General features: G+C 39.4%; 1 protein-coding gene across 3 annotated transcripts; it reads right to left on the bottom strand.

The window, feature by feature from the left end:
• Nucleotides 1–24: 24 nt before the first annotated feature.
• acsl1a (acyl-CoA synthetase long chain family member 1a) lies at nt 25–18,217 on the bottom strand. Of its 3 annotated transcripts, none has more exons than XM_029431349.1 (21): nt 18,120–18,217; nt 8,561–8,773; nt 7,455–7,569; nt 7,306–7,370; nt 7,110–7,211; nt 6,664–6,763; nt 6,380–6,555; nt 6,107–6,139; nt 5,909–5,960; nt 5,749–5,822; nt 4,739–4,816; nt 3,985–4,119; nt 3,686–3,820; nt 3,290–3,385; nt 3,117–3,189; nt 2,924–3,012; nt 2,442–2,558; nt 1,959–2,102; nt 1,762–1,863; nt 1,605–1,676; nt 25–1,224 (listed from the first exon to the last, which is right to left on the bottom strand). In XM_029431349.1, exons 2-21 carry the CDS (start codon nt 8,753–8,755, stop codon nt 1,084–1,086), a joined length of 2,094 nt encoding a protein of 697 aa, XP_029287209.1. In that variant the 5' UTR covers nt 8,756–8,773; nt 18,120–18,217; the 3' UTR covers nt 25–1,083. The 3 variants fall into 3 exon arrangements, with proteins under 3 accessions (XP_029287209.1, XP_029287225.1, XP_029287218.1); XM_029431365.1 differs by lacking the exon at nt 4,739–4,816 and adding an exon at nt 4,880–4,957 and having other exon boundaries at nt 1,084–1,224; XM_029431358.1 differs by lacking the exon at nt 18,120–18,217 and adding an exon at nt 11,255–11,357 and having other exon boundaries at nt 1,084–1,224.
• Between the last annotated feature and the right edge of the window lie 281 nt (nt 18,218–18,498).

Raw genomic sequence — 18,498 nt, forward strand, 5'->3', positions numbered from 1 at the left:
GAAATCACGGATCCATCGACAAACTACAGTTTTGGAAGAAAGTTTTTATTTTGTACAGTTTAGAAATAAAGATACTGTACTTTCGCACACAACTGCACCTTTGCCCTTTTCATCTCATAAGTCTTTAAAAAAAAAAAAAATGGCTTGAGCTGTCGAAGAGGCCTCGACGTGGTTAGACGTGTGTAATGACTCAAATCCTCTGAATTCACAACACAATCTTCTGTCAGTCAACTGAAATGTTGCTCCGTCTCACCCAAACAAAGTGAAATGTTAATGTGGACGTGGAATTCATTTTGAAAAATGTGCTTCTTTAAATGAACAGTGATACCATTGTTCCAAATATTCACCCTGACAACTGAAGTGCATTATACAAATGACAGTGTGCACCTTCATCCTGCAACCCGCGGCACTGAAATGTGAAAATCTAATAGGAGGATCTGCATGTACAGTATAGTAACATTCAACATTTCCCATGCATTGTCAAACAAAACCAAAAACAAAAAAAAGGCACAACAAGTCTTTCAATCTATATTATTCCCATTAGTCCATTACCTATACTGTGCACGGAAAAGGTTCATCAGTCCTTTAGCATTGAGAAACAAGGGAATGCAGGAAAATACAACTACAGAGTATGAGGCACAATACTCTGCATACAAAGACTTTTCAGCAGATACACTATTTACAGTTTAATGATTACATTAAATACCAACTTAAATAGATGGACCAAAACATTAAATAGTTAATATTAGTCACTGCTTTAAAAGCATGTTTATAGGATTGATTTTCTGTGGCTCCCCAAGAATAAAGAAATGTCACCTTTTTGTCCGTGAAGTCAGACTTAATGGAGGTTTAAGGCATGAGCGAGTCAGATTTCCCCTTTGTGTTGTTATTTAACCCTAAACCCTTAAAAGTACACCAGCAATATGATATTTTTAACTATTTAGCCAGTGATAGCAGGGAAACTTGAGTGGCACGAGGACAATGCATACTATAAACTGAGATTCATCATCTCTCAACAATTTGGTTCCGACCGTGTGCTCTAAATAGTCACCTTACACCTACAGTACGATCCTCGATCCCAGTTTACATATGAATTTTGGCATAGAGTTCATCAATTTGCTCTCTGAAGCGGTTCCGAAGCTCAGTTCTCTTGGCCTTCAAGGTGGGCGTCAGCAGGCCGTTCTGAACAGAGAACAGCTCAGGATGTAACGCAATCTCCCTCACCTGCAGAGGGGAAACAAGAGCAAAAGAGGAATACATATTTAAAGTGCTGCAACAATAAACCTTTGGTTGTGTCCAAAAAGTGTTTTTTAACGCACAAGGTGGCGTCTTTAAATGTTGTTTCTCCAACGAACCAAAAATATTCAGTTTCCTATTTAACACAAAGAAAAGCAGCTCATTCTTACAACTGATAAGATGCAACTATGGCATTAAAATAACTCATTGAATAAGTCAAATACATTTTGGTATTCGGCCTCACAGTGAAATGAATCGACTAATCATTTCAGTAATATAAATTTGAAGATGAGAAATAAAGAATTAATGTTGCATTTCAATTAGTTTCTGTTTCCGCACCAAACGCAACAGGATGGAACAACACTCACCTGCTCAAAAGACTTGAGTCCTGCTTCTTTGCCCAACCTCAGGATGTCCTCCAGAATGGCCTTCTTCACATCCTAAACACAGTAAGAACAGTGTTAGCATGCAGAGCACACATGTGGCTGTGTGTGTGTTTGAGCTGCTGATAGTAAGAACTCTCACCTGGTTATTGCACAGTTCAGAGTAGGAGCCTTCAATCCCTTTTTTCTTGAGCCAAATGGGTAAAAAGTCCGGATCAGGTACGACTATCCCCACCAGACATGCCTTAAAAACACAAAAAGGGATAACACCAGGATCAGTGCCAAACTAGAAACTGTACATTATGATACTGCCTGATATTTAGCACATTAGTAACTTACCTGTAAGCTTTCGCCATAAACAAATATCTGGGCCACCGGATCACTGAGATTATACACAGTTTCTATTTTCTCGGGAGCGATGTATTCTCCTTGAGCCAGCTTGAAAATGTGCTTCTTTCTGTCGGTGATCTTCAGAGCACCGTTCTGCAACAAACCAAAAGAGACACAACTTTAAAAAAGGGATAGTGTGGGGTTGTATGACATATTATACCATTACATTTGAATATGTTTCTAACATACTACACTACCTTTCATGACATACTATGACTGTACAACAAAGTTTTTTGTAAAAATGTTACGTCATAGGCTTTGCTGCCGCCATCTACTGTAGATACACGAGCTCTGGATAAACACCTCATGCAACCGCACTGCAAAACATCTAAACGATCCCTTTTATTAAGGTTGCAACTGACTCCACTGGGCGTAACACATCTAGCCGTAATAATGAAAGATCAATAGTGCCCCTCAATCCGTTCTACTTACAGGAAGCCATTTCCCAATGTCTCCTGTGTGCAGCCATCCATCCTCGTCGAGTGCCTCGGCAGTTTTCTCAGGATCTTTCAGGTATCCCTGGAACACATTTGGTCCTTTGACACACACCTGGAGGGAGAGATGATAACATTGATGAAAATCACATTTTTCAGAAATCTTGAAATTGATGATCTCAAATGTTTATCAAATGCAAGGAGGACGGCAATGTCTGTTAATCTCATGGTTACAATAAATGCAACAATATGGCTCTTATGTGCTATTAATAGTTCTTGGTATGGCATTGAGGCATGCGTTTTATCAGGCTCTGGGTAAATTCACTGTGGTTTTCGTTCTTTTAAATAATAATGATAATATTGGCACTATCTTTTAAGTATTTCTACAAAATATTGTTGAATACAAAGCAAATAAATACATTTTCCCACCGACTGTACGTATTTGACTGTTACTAAAAGAAAAAGGAAATCCCTCCTCACCTCTCCCTCGCCATTGGCTGCCAGGTAGTTCATTTCTGTCACATCCACCAGTTTGATAGCGTTGCAGGGCAGAGGAGGCCCGACGTGACCTGAAGACACAAAGTAGTCACAGTTCAGTGTCATGGTTCACAGAAAGAATTGTACAAATGTAACTCATAGGCCGTAATACACGAGATCGGACGAGAGTTTTTACCTGCCGACCAGTCCCCGGGCATCGACATGGAGCACCCAGCTGTACATTCAGTCTGGCCATAGCCTTCGTAAAACTGGAGTGCAAAGCATATTTTTAGTGATACTCACGATAACAAATATTATTGATAAGAAATGCAAAAGAATCGATGAGATGGGCGACGGGATGTGGCACACCTGACAGCCCAGTGCAGCTCGTAGAAACGTCAGGATGGTTGGAGACACCGGAGCGGCTCCTGTGATGATGAGTCTGACACGACCGCCCAGGCTCGCCTGCAGAGCGCCAAACAAACAGGAAGACCATTGTTTATTAAACAGCGATTCTGGGGATTCAATTATAGAAATTACTGTAAGCGACTAGCCGCTTGTGATAGCTGTTCATCGGAGCTTAAATAAAATATAGACTTTAACATTATCAAATGTATAAAAATAGGTATCCATCATTCTGTTTATGTTCTGTGTATGTACTGTACTGTACTGCTTACAGGAGGACCAAGCCTCTACGCTACATTTGCGTAATATTCTTTGTAGAAGTTAAAGTAAAACAACAACAACACAAGATGCCATGTTTACCTGAACTTTTCTGAAGATGATTTTGTCCCACATGCTGTCCTTTCTGACGACACCACTTTTAAGCTCTGCCTCCTTCCTGCTAAAGGCAAAATCGAGCAGCCATCTCTTCAGCGGCGTGTTGGCTTGACTAAATACCTGTGGACAATTTAGCTTTATTTTAAAATCACATTTTATATGTCTAGAGAAATGGGACATGTGTCAATAAGTAAGTAAAAATACAGCGTTAAAAAAAATAAACTACAAAATACATAGTGACGGAAGGAAGTTAGTGAAGACTTTAACACGAGATAAACTCTGACCTTATCAAACATGCGGTTGAGGAGACGTGGGACCACGGGGAAGACTGTTGGCTGCAGCGCTTTCAAATCATCCATCAAAAGACGAATGTCTCCTTGGAAATAGCCGATTCTTGCCCCATGGACGAGGATGACACCCTGATGAAAAGAGCTGCTTATTCCAACTTCTTGCAAGTTAAATCAGCGTGACAATGTAACCACAAGGGGGCAGTGTTGCTCTGAACATTTCACTACATATCCAGTGTTAGTTATTCAAACCCACTGCAGTCTTTTCAACAAGCTGTTAATGGCTGTGCTATGAAGTTACCTTGAAGGTCAAGGATGCTTGGATATTTATGATCACAAATTTATCAAAACAGCTAAGGAGGTCATGAAGTCGACCAACACATGCGCAACATTTTTGGTATCACTTCAAAAAACACCACACACACACACACACACACACACACACACACACACACACACACACACGCACGCCATTATTTTTAAAGCTGGATTTCATTTGAAACCCTTTGGTATCCGATACAGTACCAGAGTTTCAGTACTGCAAACAGTGAGGGGGGTTTTTAACAAACTAAACCTACTTATAATATGGGTACATTTAAAACATTCTGAAAACACAAGAGGAACTTAAAGCAACGACCAGACTCAAAACTATGATTTCAATAATTTGGACAATAGCCCTATGACTCTTTAAAACACCACTTCTAAATTTCATTATACAATTGATATGAAGGTGAACAAGTCCAACACCTACCTGTACAACCCTCTCAAACATGTGAGCTAGGGGGAGATAGGATACATGAATGTCATGGAGGCTCAGCATGCAGTGTACCTGCGGAGGACATACGAAGCAAAAACACATGCATGTATGCAGGTCAAGCATGGCGTACTGTACCTCCACCACCCTCTCAAACATGTGGGCCAAAGGGAGGAAGGACATGAGTATATCTTTATTGTTGGGCTTCAGTATGGTCTGGACGACAACACAGGCGGGGGGAGGAAGAGGAGGAGGGTGGAACAGACACGAGAGGAGGACAGAGGAGCAGGAAATATAAAAGAGAAAGAAATATTATAAAAAGGGTTAAAGAGTCAACCTGAATCAGAGAGGGGTTCTAGATTTTAAGAAAAGCCCAACGTTTACATTTTATTTGATCCAAATCTGTAGGTTTGGTTTCAGAAGTTGGGATGGCACAGTTTTATCTTATTTTATTTATATGTAAGGGACAATACATGTAGGCATTGTTGCATTGATATGAAGTGCAACCGATGCAGTGCATACACGTCTTCTAGCTGTAGCTAATATGCAGACCTTTTTTTTCTACTCACTACTCACGTTTCTAGCAAATATTAAACTGTGATGAAATTGTTTCTTGTGCCTTCACAAAGTAATAAATATTAATGCATGAATCCTACTACAAAGACTACAGTCCTTTACTGCTTTTTCTTTAATGTTCAGTTCTCGTGTCTTTTTAGGGGAATATTAACTGTAATCAAAAACAGAAGAGTAAATTATTAAATGCATGCAGAGGAGCTGGAGGTACTGCAGTCTCAGGCTGAGACTAAAATAAAAGTGAGGCGAACACCAGTGAAAATTACACCTTGAATAAATGGAGAAAAAAAAAAGATTATTTCTGAATTAAGAAAAAAGCAGAAGCCCCCGCCGAGGAAAACAATCAAAACAAACATCATTGGACAATGTCATTTATCTTAAGATTCAACATTTAAATTTGACATCTTTCAAGTTTAGCTGGTGTGTTTGTTTACCTCCGTTATTCTAATGAAAGCTGCAGTGTTGGAGATTACATTTCCATGAGTAAGCATTGCACCTTTTGGGTTTCCTGAAAGTAAAATGATGATCATGATTATACGTGAGGAAAAATAAAAACATTTCTGAAAGGTTAACGTAAACGAGTTGTGTAATCACCTGTGGTTCCGGATGTAAAGCAGATGAGAGCGAGGTCCTCTGGTGTCGGGGGCTGTAATCAGATCACACATCTACGCTAATGCATATGAAGCTGTTGCATTAGAAATTGTGCAAGATGCTATATTGTAGTACGGTGTGAAACCTAGCTCGTTTGTCACGTAATCAACAGGTCAAATGAGGCGTGCCGTTCCTACTCACCATTGGTTTCTGGAGGTTGGCTTTACCCATGGCCTGAAACAAACATTGAAACCAACAGTGAGGTATAGCGCTCGCAGGAAGTGCTGATAACAATCCTGCTTTAAAAACACACAGTGCCTCAGGGCCTAATTTTCATTTACTTTGAACCACAACTAATGACTCAAAAAGCAACACCAGGAAGCACAGCTTATGTTCCTGAACAACTGCTGTTGCTTGTTGCTCAGAAGACAGATTGTTGTGATAATGTCCAGAAAGATTATTTCTTATTCACACCTCAAACTCCTTCAAACTCAGAATCTCAATGCCACACTCTTGTCCGCGCGTCACCAGCTCGCCGTCAAACGGCTCAATGAGCACAATCGTCTTCACCGATCGCCCTCGCCCACTGACGCAGTCCATGATCATCTGAGCCTTTTCGGGTACATCACAAATCACTGTTGAGATGTCAGCTGAAAAACAGACGGCACAAAATTAACCGCTTAGTTTGCGTCAGTGCCTTTGATCTAGAGCGCTGCAGGTGGTGTGTGGTTGGTGTTTGAAGTTGACCACTTGTTTACCTTTGTCAATAATGTAGCTGATGGCCTCGGTGCCGAGCGTGTCGTACAGTGGAACTGCCACCATGGAGTATGTGTAACAGGCCAGCTCTGCAATGCTCCACTAAGAGACAGAAACAGAAAACAGATGAGCATTACTAATGAACAAAAAAGTTAACTTACTTCACAACATACACAGATACCATACACATTCTGTATGGAGGGCTAAAATGGACGCAGGCTATATGTATGCGTCACATTGTGAAACCAATCAACACGTGTTAACACTACTTGTGTCATGTCACCACACCATCCAGAAGTCATCTTCCGTTTCTGTCTTTGCAATGCATGATGGCCATCAGCTCGTGATTGGTGACTATTGTTTGAACGCAAACCTTTCACAATGCACAGTAGGATGACTCGTCAGAATTATGCAACGTTAGCTCAAAAGATGAAGCCATTTGTTGTACCTCTGGCCTGTTCTGGGAAAAGATGCCGACGAACTTGTCTCCTGTATAAGAGTGTCCTTTGTGAAGGAGCGCAGAGCCGATGTGCTCCGCTCTGTCGGCCACCTGTGCGAAAAAACAAAACAAAAGTCTGTTTTTGAAAATACATTGCGACACGGCCGGTATCGTATCGTGAACGAGTCTGCGGCGCGCGTCTCACCTCTCTATAAGACTGCCACTCGTACGGCTGGTTTGGTTTCCTCGATCCTAGACAAGGTCCATCATCTGCGAAAGAAAATAAAGCTCAACCTTATCTACAATCACTGAAAGATTTGCATCTCATGTAACGGATACAAGAGAGGCACTCACTTGACACTCGGAGCCCTCGTTGGAACACCTCATACATTGTGCGCGCGTCGCTGTAGTAGTGCGAGATGGGCTCGTCGCTGTCGTTTAGTACCGACCTCCTCGCAAGTTCTTCACCCTGCAAGAAAAAATAAAATAAAATCACAAAGTTATGACCAGCATCGACCGAACCTTCGACACATCTATCACGAGAGCACGAGCGAGAAGATGGAGAGCACAGATTTATTTTGTGTGACACCTGCAGTCAGGACTTACTATACAACAATACATTTGTTATGACTTTATTCATGGCATACTATGATTATTTTTATAACATATACTTTGACTTTTTATGACATCCTACACTATGACTTTTATTTATGACTATACTATGACAATTATCTATCTATTCTAGGTTGTGAAATCAATTTGACTCCTCTTTAATTTACTAAATGATCTAATAAGCCATTAACTGTGCAGTTAATGTCAATAATTTAAATAAAAGGGTTTTATTCCATCAATTATACAGTAAATATGATGGTCAGTAGTCACATTCCATGAAGTCCATGAATTAAAGAGCTAAAGCTGAAAAGACAAAGCAACCAAAAGGGATCTTTAACACCAACGTTCTTATTAATGGCTTAAATTAGCTTCGATAAAGAATTGAAAAAGACTTGCGATAAAAAATAAAATAGCTAAACCCTTCAAAAAGGTGACTTGTTAGAAAAAAGTATTTGAATGGTACAAAACAAATATTTAAAAATAATAAGTTTTGCATTTAGTAAGCGTAAGAGTCTCTTTAGAATGAATTGTCAAAAAGATAAATAATAAAATACCATCACAGCACTCAAAGTGCGTTGAGGAGTAAAGATGTCAAAGCTTTTCATTTAAACAACTTCAGCTGTGATTTATGTTTCTGGGAAGGATCCTGTCAACATTCCTGCTGAATGAGGTCTGCTGACCGCTTCCCTTCCAGTAGTGGGATCATGCTTCAGTTATTCCGCTCACACAGGATTACAAGGCGGTGGATCGACAGATACATCATTGTTTTCTGTGTTGGAGGATCCACATTGCATGAATTCATTTAGGACATTTGATATTATCAGAAGACAAGAAAAGAGATCACCTACTGGTATTTCCACTGACTGCATGCTGAGGTCACAGGGCGGTTTGAGGGCTTTTGGCCGGGTGGCCAACCAGTAGGTGGTGAGGGCGGCGAATGCGCCCATGCCCATGAGTGCATTGGTGGGCAAGCCGCGCACGTACTGCCGAACATCATCTAGTTCTGGAAACCTCAGCAGTCTCAGGACTTCCTGAGCCTGCATGACTGTTCTGCACAGACCCTGCAGGGAAACAGAACATTACTACATTAGGAACTTTTAGTCTGCATGCGTTACCGGCCATTACGACCGTAATCACAGACTTATTTTGTGCCATTTAAAAAAAAAAAACGTTTCATTCCAATTTCAAAAGGAAATTGTTTACAATGCTGTTCCTTCACGATGCGATACAGCAGGGGGTAGTATTTTATCTTTTTATCAATGGTCTCTTGTTTTAGACAATTACACAACAACAAGAGAGCCCGCTCACACTGCAGAAGAAGAATAGTGGTCCCATTCAGAGTTGCAGGCAATTTACTACCATCTGTGTCAACGAGTTCTCAAATGCATGCTGTACTGAATACACTATACAATATGTAATGCTCTTTCTTTTTCACTGGATAGTTTGAAAGCAAAAAGGTAGAGACAGTACAATGACAACAAACAGAGCTGCAATGATTATGCGATTCATCTTTTCTTCCAAACATCGTCTTGTTTAAGGTTCTAAACTGTAACAATTTCTGTTTTTCCTTTTACATGATTGGAATTGAATATATTTAAGTTTTTGTACTGCTGGTCGGACAAAACAAGACATTTTAGTTCCTTGGTTTCTAGGAAATTGTGACGGGCATTTTAAGCGTTATATTACGAATCAGTCGAGAAATCTGTCGATTAAACGATTCTGAATATAATCGTTAGTTGCAGTGGCTACGTTAAATAACGATCCATGGCTGAAATCACACGGGACGTTGACGCTGTATGTATGGTATGGTTTTCACCATTCAAATCAAATCAACGGCTGGCCCAGCTAAAACATTTAAATACGGTCCTCACTTAGAACCACGTGTCAAAAAGCGATATCGTTTTGCAGTATTATTTCTTATGTTAGTCGTTAATTTCTTCCCGTTACCGTCAAGCAATTGACAGGAAGCAAAGTTCAACATAACACAGCATAAGTAGGAATACTTATTTCTGGCACAATAACATAATAAGAGAGAAACATACAGTATAAAACCAAAATAAAGCTTCAGGGATAAATCTCCAGTGAGTCATACAGCGCAGGGCGATGCAACAGCAGTGTTCAGCCAATTATCCATGTCCTTCTATATAAATAGGTCATAACGCTCCTCTTAGAACATGTAGATTTGTTGACGTTAATTTGTATAACTGAGCTGATTTTATATTATTATATTTGATACACATTATTCATTTCCCTTTTTCCAGGGGAATTCCATGTTCAGCTTTTCTTGTTTCATGCCTTCCTTTAAAAGTAGTCGATAAACTTCATTAGATAAGCAATATGTATAAAGATAAAGATGGAGTGCATTCAGAGCACATCATTAAATACTAGTCGTGTGTCCTTGAATAAGAATATAACACATTTCTTTGAGCTGTCATTCCGTTTAAAATCCATTATGTGGATCCTTTTCAAAGACAAACCTGTAACACAAATACGTTGCTTATGTTTGCCATTGTTCGCGTTCTGCACTTCTACAAACAATGTATACAAAAGGAAGATGTGCTATCACATTCACCAGCTTTGGAAACAAAGACACAGGAAGGAAATATGACTCCGCACACATTTTCACATCACGAGCCTCCATAGAGATATAAAGTCTCGACCACAGACGCTGGACACTGAACACAACGCCACTCATGTCTGAAGGGAAGGGAGGCTTTCTGCTCTGGATGTTTTTTCAAAGTCACTGGGCTGAAAGCTTCAACTTCAAAAGTCCTGGATATATTGCTGTGTTCCACTAACATTTCAAATCGAAACAGTCAAAGGACTTCTGATTACACGTTGGTGTAAAATGCAGATTATATATTAGCAAGGAAAGACCCATTCAAACAGACCAGCTAATACACCTTTCCAACCTGCAGGTATCTTTCAAGAATTACATCCAAATATCAAAATGCATCAATTAATAAATCACGATTTCATTTGTTATCAGACTGGCCGGCTTTATGTACACTATGTTCAACTCATTTGACCTCTAGATTAGACGGCAACAGCCCTGTAGGTAAACGAACTGAATGACCGCCACATACAGTAGGTAACAATTGACTTCTCACCTACTTCTATTATTATCACCAGCATGGCTACTGCAACCAGTGCCAACTGGGACACAGTATTATAGACAAGCTGCTTTTATTTAATTGAGTTTTAATGACAATTTTAGGTGCAGTAAATTGCTGATTATGCTGAAAGATTAAAATAATGAATGATAATCTCCTTGAATTTATATATTCAAATCATAAATACAAAAAGCACCGACAAGGTTCATTAAAGCCAGTTAGTTCTATTTGTGCTCTATAGTGTTTGATAATTGTATTTTACTTTTTATAAACACATTAAACCTCACAAAGGCTCCACTACAGTAATCTCACAGGTGTTCCTATTCGCCACGATGAAAAGACAAGAGGATCTCACCAAAGGCAGCAAAAGTGATTTTCAAAAACTTCAGCATTGATTTTTGACAAGATATAAAACATCTGTATACTCACAGTCCCACAGTGTGTATATGAAGAAACGTGTGTGTGTTCGAAGGCGGAGAGGGACAGTTATCTGACCGGCCCTCTGCTGCAGCAGTTGCTATTAGAAGGACTCACACTGACCTCTAATAGACCTTTGAGGTTCTCACAACTATGAATAGCAGAAACACGCCCCTCTCAAACAGAAACACAGGCGCATGAGGCAGAGCTGTCCACTTACTGGAGAGACATTAAAACAGCAGGTTGATTTAAAGCCACACAAGTTTGAGCTTTTTGTCCTTGTGAAAACACAACAGATCTAAGAACGGATTACAGGTGGTGCGCACGTGTAAAACTAGTTCAAAGGTGACTGTGGCCACAAATTCAAATCAGAAAACTGATCGTCGATCTGAGCGATTTAAACATTTTGCAGTATTGTTTATTCAAGACTGAATAACCAATATCTTATCATACATTATCTGAACACGGTGTTTGCAATTCTTCAGTTGCCGAGCGTCCAAACTGATGAAACTAGTCGAAGAAAGAATTACACACCAATTACGAGAAGGTCTTTGTATTCTGCACAATAGATGTGTTGACAAATTCCCTTATGTTTAGACCGATATCCCAGATTATCTGAGCACTAAACCGACACAAACCTACACCATATGTGCAGATTCCTTGGAGTCCAAGATGAATAACAATTTATAATTCCCAGCTCATTAAGAGACATCCTACACCGTCATTTCTCGTAATTCAACTGAGAAAAATGGAAACTGAAACAGAAAATGTGGATTACTACATTTCTTTGTGAAGTTTTCTGCAACAACAAAGAGTAAAAAGTAGCAAGCCAGAGTGCAAACCAAGTGTAATCAGCTGTCACTGTAGCAAAATACACACGTGACAATACTGAAACGCTGTAGTAGGGCAGCATGGATCATAGTATATGTAATAATATGCCATGACATCAATATATATAATGATTGACAATTTTCTGGATATTACCTTTTTTTTGGATATGTCAGTTTTTGGTTAATTCAGCAAATACCAGACAAAGATTTAAGATATTTCATCATATCAGCAAACTAAAAAGAGAACTATAACCGATTTCTTTTATTTATCATTTAAGTGATTTATCATAATCCTAATTGGTTAATTGCAGCTTTAGAAACACAGGATTTGCTGCATTTATCGATTAATCTGACAATCATTTTTAGATTACTCAATTAATTGTTCAGTCTGCGAAATGTAAAAGAAACTGAAAAAATACCAATTAAAACTTCGTAGAGCTCAAGATGACGTCTTCAAATGTCTTGTTTTGTCCAAAACACAAAAGCTGTTCCGTTTATGAACATAGTGTCATATACACATGACAATGAAGAGCAGAAAATCAGGCCATGAGAGGTTTGAACCTGACAAGGTGTAGCATTTCTTCACTTTTGAAAATGACTGAAACAATTAATAAAGTGTTTACAGTTTTACCACATGCCTCTTGTAATGTGTCCTGATTTCTTTTATATTTTACAGAATGAATATTTGTTAATCAAAAGAGTAATTAATAGATTAAGCAATAATTTAAATAGTTTCAGCTCTCCACATAAGTGTGTGTGTCCTGCTGTCAGATGGCCAACAGCAGGCACATGCCATTAATTGCATGCTTGACAGAGTTGTTGAAGGCAAAAGGTAATGCAACTCACACACACACACACACACACACACACACACACACACACACACACACACACACACACCACCACCACCTCTGCTCTCCATACTTGGACTGGGAAGATGACAAACCAATGGCAGAGCCAGCTCGCCAGTCACCCCACACCCAAGCACACACACACACACACACAGACACACAGACACACAGACATTGGGGGAAAGAAAAAAAAGAGGGGGAGAGGGCAGCTGGTTGATTTGACACATAACAGAACATTAAGACTGCAGTTTGAGCGCAGACTACAGCTGTAGTTTCGAAATGACAGCCAGGAAGTTACAAAATAACCCACATGTTTGGTCAATCACACTACATTGTCTGTATTAAAAAAAAAAAAAAAAAAGTAAGTTCCTCTTTGTGGGACAACGCACAAAACCAGAAGCAGTGACACACCGAACAGCTAGTCGGCTCGTGTGTGTCGAGCGGTAGGTTCAATGATTGAAGTGCATTATTACAACATTATCGCAGGGTATTAACACACGGAGCCTTTAAACAAACTTTACCTAATCCCATTTTGACCGGACGATCACTTCCAAATCTCACTTTCTTTCCCAGCCGCTACATGCTTCTGCACGTATGTCATGCACAGCTGATATAATTAGCGGACTAATCGATTCATGGGGAGTTTGGCGTGTGGTGCTTTTTTAGGACTTTCTAAAAATCAAGAAACAAATGTAAGGAATGTTTTATTAGCACGTCTGATTAACTAGCTTAAAAACCTTCATTAGTAACTCGCTACTTCCGAGGCTAAGGAGCACAGCATGGCATTCATGTTACACGTCTTCATGAATCACCTTTTTTTCTGTCGTTACTTTGTACCTGGGACATTTAGCTCAAGCCGAAGTCTTTTAGCACAACGTCATACAAGTAGCCATCAACTGCAGAACCCTTTGACAAGATTCCCATTGTAGACAAGTCGGCTAGAAACATTGAAAAGTCAGCCGGAGACGATGTGTTTAACCTTTTTGTCGAGCTAACGCAAACTTAATTGCTCCGCCTGCGCGGAGTGGTAAAATCTGCCAAGCATTTGTCATTTCAACTGGCAAAACAGATAGTCGGACAGAAACGAGACAGAAAAACTCTGTTTGAAAACAAGGAGCCATTGTATTGTATAGGACTAAGCATTTCAAGTGGTGCATCTTAACTGTAAGACCAATGCTTACAGTAGTACAGTAACTTAAGAGGAAAGCTTTTATCAGCTATTTGTCAGGTTTTCCCGTGTTTTTTTTGTTGTCTTTTGATTTGTATAGTGGATCCATAAATTACGAGAACATTTTGTGACAATACAAGAAAAAAATGTGGAATCGGGAAAAGGAACAGAAAGTATTTTTTACAACAAACAACATTTGTAATGGCAATACGATGCCGTAGCAGATTAATGACGACATGGACATCTGTAAAACAACGGCTACGACACATCCTTGTACGTCATTGACTGAAACGACGCTAGAGACGAGCCCTTTAAAAAAAAAAAAAAACATGAAACCAAATGTGTTCAGACGACAACCACACAGCGTTTCATTATTGATTCTGTTCTAAAAATGTGTTGACATCAGAAATTCATGCGTTATCGATTTATTGGATCCTGTTGTTGGATCTGCGTCAGTCCGGCTGCCAAGCAACACCTCATTGACAATTCAACAGTAATCTAAATACAAAGATGAGTCTGGGAAATAGCCTGGGCCACTGATAAACCTTTTCTTGATTAGTATGGACGGTTAGCGACGCTGTAAAATTAAAGCGTGAACAGGAAGAGACGACCTAAACCCGCTCAGTGCTTGGTTGTTGAAGCTCATGTGGCTTCAGTGTGACATCTTTCATCTGCTTCACCCCTCTGCCCGACTCGTGTCCATCCTCCTCCAGGGACATTCGACCCCGGTATTAGGACACGGAGGCCGACCTTGCTCAAGACAAACACACTCAAGACTGCAGGTCCCAACCTCTCTGGTGAAACTGCACACTCCCAGTCACATGGTCCCACAGTGGAGAAATGTAGGGGAGAGGGAGGGTGGCGGATTTGTGAAGTGGAACAAAAAGGTCACACAGCCGTCCACAGCTACCAACACAGCATCAGGACACATGACCTCTACACTGTAGGTCAAAGAAAACGTGCTGCCGTTTTGAAATCATTGTGCACGAGTAAAATCTGGGCAGCGAATGACTTTAAAGGTCAGACTGCCTTTGTTAAGAAACACAAGTTATGTTTAGATTCAATGTTACTACACTGAGGGTTTCTTAAGGTCTTACAAATGTGTCGGTTGAATGTCCTTCCTGATAAAACATGTACATCCATATACACAGTACTAGCTCGCATTTCCTTTAAAGCGGAATATGTGTCAAAAAACTATTTGAATAAAATTTTGTAGAGCTGCACAGAAGTCCTGGCCTACACATCATACTACACATCAGACTTAAGATGCATCACACCATTTTAAGGTTTTTAAAAAAAAGAAAATAATGATAGAAAAATGACAAATCATATCTATCAAAAATAATCGTAATTAAATATTTTTCCACAAATCATTCAGCTCTACCAACTGAATTAGCAAAAGTGTCAAACTATCAAGTGGAATATTCATCACTTCTTAAAAATTGCTTACTTGATTGTCATTTAGTCTATATAATGTCAGAGTCACAGTAGCTTAAATCTAGCACGACGTCTTATTTGTCCGACCAACTATCCAAAATATTAATTTTGCATAATAAAAAAAGCAGCAAATCCTCACAACTCAGGGAATGTTTGGCATCCAATAAATTACCAAAATAGTTGCAGATTGTTATTCTGTTGATCAACGATTAATAGTTTTTTTAGAGAAGAAGAAGAAGAAGAAGAAGAAGAAGAAGAAGAAGAAGAAGAAGAAGAAGAAGAAGAAGAAGAAGAAGAAGAAGAAGAAGAAGAAGAAGAAGAAGAAGAAGAAGAAGCATCCTGCTCTGGGGTGATTGATCATCTTGTTTTCCAAGAATCGGAGGATTTCTTTTAACTGGCTGATATTTTCCAATGATTCAAAATCCTTTAGAGAGACTGAATTCACAGTACGTCGTTCTTCTGTTAACGCTCCGTGCAGAAGCATATTAATTTGAGGTTGGTTCGTTAAGCCGGAACCTCAACTTGCTGCTCCTCACATGATTCTTGAATCTCAAATGTACTTTTGTGAGAGTTATTGACAGGGAAAGTCGGTTGGTCTAAAATCCTGTTGTGACCTGAAATTCCTGTTCTAGAAAGGGTTCAGATTTGAGCCGCTACTGACTGTTGTGTAAACAACAAGTCATTCGCATGCCATAACCGCAACACAGACAGACAAGCTGATGCTGGTATTCTCAAGTGACTAAAGCATGGTGACGACAGGGTGGCAGTCTGCTCCTGAAGCACAAAACCACATAGTGTCCCTCTCTGTTCGCTGTAATGAAAGCTCCTCCTGTACTCAAGGGCAAAAAAGACATGATTGATTCTACGCTGCATGGTCACTTTACGATCATCCCATACTCATGTGACTGCACAGCTGGCTAAAAGAGCATTACCTAACTTTTTTAAAATGCTGTTAAAAAAAAAAAAAGAAGAGGAAAATGATAAACGCTCACCCGAGCTACATTCCACAGATTCCAAAGAAGTGAGCCATAAAAAACGCCTCCACAGTTGAGCGTTCAGTTATGATCTGCTTCAACATCTTATGTACTTTTTCAGCAGGTAGGAGTTCACAAAACGTGTTTACAATACAAGACGTGTCTGACCTTCATCTGACTGTCACGTCCACTCTGAGTTTCTGTTTTCTGACATTACTTAGAGAGGATATAACTGAAACCTTCGACCTCAATAACGTCTGTCTGACTTGAGTATGCAGTGAAGTTTAAAAAAGGACTACACCGGTGTCTTTGCAAGTTAACTATAAATAATGTATACTTTACAATGTTGTTGATTGTTGAGATATTTCAATGTGATGTCTTACAGTTCAGGCAGCCATGTTTTCCTTGTATGCGAGCACATACATCACAATATAGCATATGTTCACGTGTTAAAGCCTATTTTTGTTTACTCCTGTGTGAATTAAATACTTGACAAATGAAGCACGGAGTTGTTTTACACTATGTTTAGAGTAATTAGCTTAAGACAATAGTTTGATTTAACTGGAGTCCAGTTTGTTAAATCACATTGACCCGAGTAGTAATGTGAAGTGTCAATTTAGACAAAGTAATATCCGAGTTCATCTCGATATGGAAGACGATAAATTACCAAACTGAATTATTGCCAAGCATGTTTGTTTTTGCCATGTGTCCATGCATAAAAACAAATAAATAAAATCATCTGATGATATCAGGTTTTTCAAACTCAAATATTGACATCAGTATGATCTTTAAGAGTCCAGTAATGCAGATTAATTTGACAAGTCAAACACTAAGCGACCTCATTTTGATCATGTAACCTTACCTAAAGAAATTAATCCAAACTTCACTTCACAATTTGCGGTGGATTATACAAAAAGGAAACAAATCAGAAATTTGAATGAATGAAAGACACTGAATGGGAGTGGCTAAAACCTGAAAATCTCCAGTGTACAGCTCGGTGTGTGCAGTGTGCTGTGCTGACTTCCGACACACACATACTGAAGTAAGTGGATATGGCGCAGATGCCACTACATGCCACTACATGCGCCTGATAATGGTGACATTGTTCCTCTTTTTACCTCGTTGTAATCTTATTTTTTTAACAAACAATGGCGTCAATGGGCTGGGCAGTTACACACAAAGTAGGTGAGGCGGAGATTAAACAAAAACTTTCTAAACAAAGTCTCATTTCATACACGGTGTCTGATTTGTTGCTACGTGTCCATATCTCGTGTTATTTCAGAGGATCAGCTTCAGACATACACGGAGTTTCATCTGCGATACCGACAGATAAAAGAGATTAGCACGCTATTCGGATTATAAAGACATTATTGTTGACTGAACACGATGTTGATGTGATCATTATACGATACAAATTAAGATATTATGTGGAGGAAAGATACAAAACGTGGCTTGACTCTGGTCTATTTTAAGGCAACAATAAGCGAAGAATAGCTTTTTTTCAGAGGTCTCGTTAAAGCATCACGTTTTTAAGACACCTCTAAATAACATACTGCTGGTCAACACTCATGTACGAGTGAGTATTTGAGGCAGAAGGTGGTAAATGTTTGCACTGACCTGTGAGCTGCAGCAAATGCGGAGACTTGATCCTAAATCTTGAGGAAGCAACAGTGGCAGCGGCGGTCTTCAATTCACTCAGCTGGTGCAGCTCTCAGCCAATCAGGAGCGGCTACACGTGGTGCTTTAATAGGCGTGCTGTCATTGGTCAATATTTTGTTGGCTAATATCTCACATACAATATGTGTATTATAACCGGAAGAAGCTATTTTAAGGTACTTCTACTTTACTTGAGTATTTAAATGTTATGCTACTCTATACTTATAGGCTACTTTCAATTATACTACAATATTACTACCACTTTTACAAAAAATAATAAGAATATTACAGCCTGTTTAATGCAAATCAATTAGTTTAAAACATTTTCTAAAATGCTTGA

This window comes from Cottoperca gobio, chromosome 1 (assembly GCF_900634415.1).
Source record: "Cottoperca gobio chromosome 1, fCotGob3.1, whole genome shotgun sequence".
NCBI classification, from domain to species: Eukaryota; Metazoa; Chordata; class Actinopteri; order Perciformes; family Bovichtidae; genus Cottoperca; species Cottoperca gobio.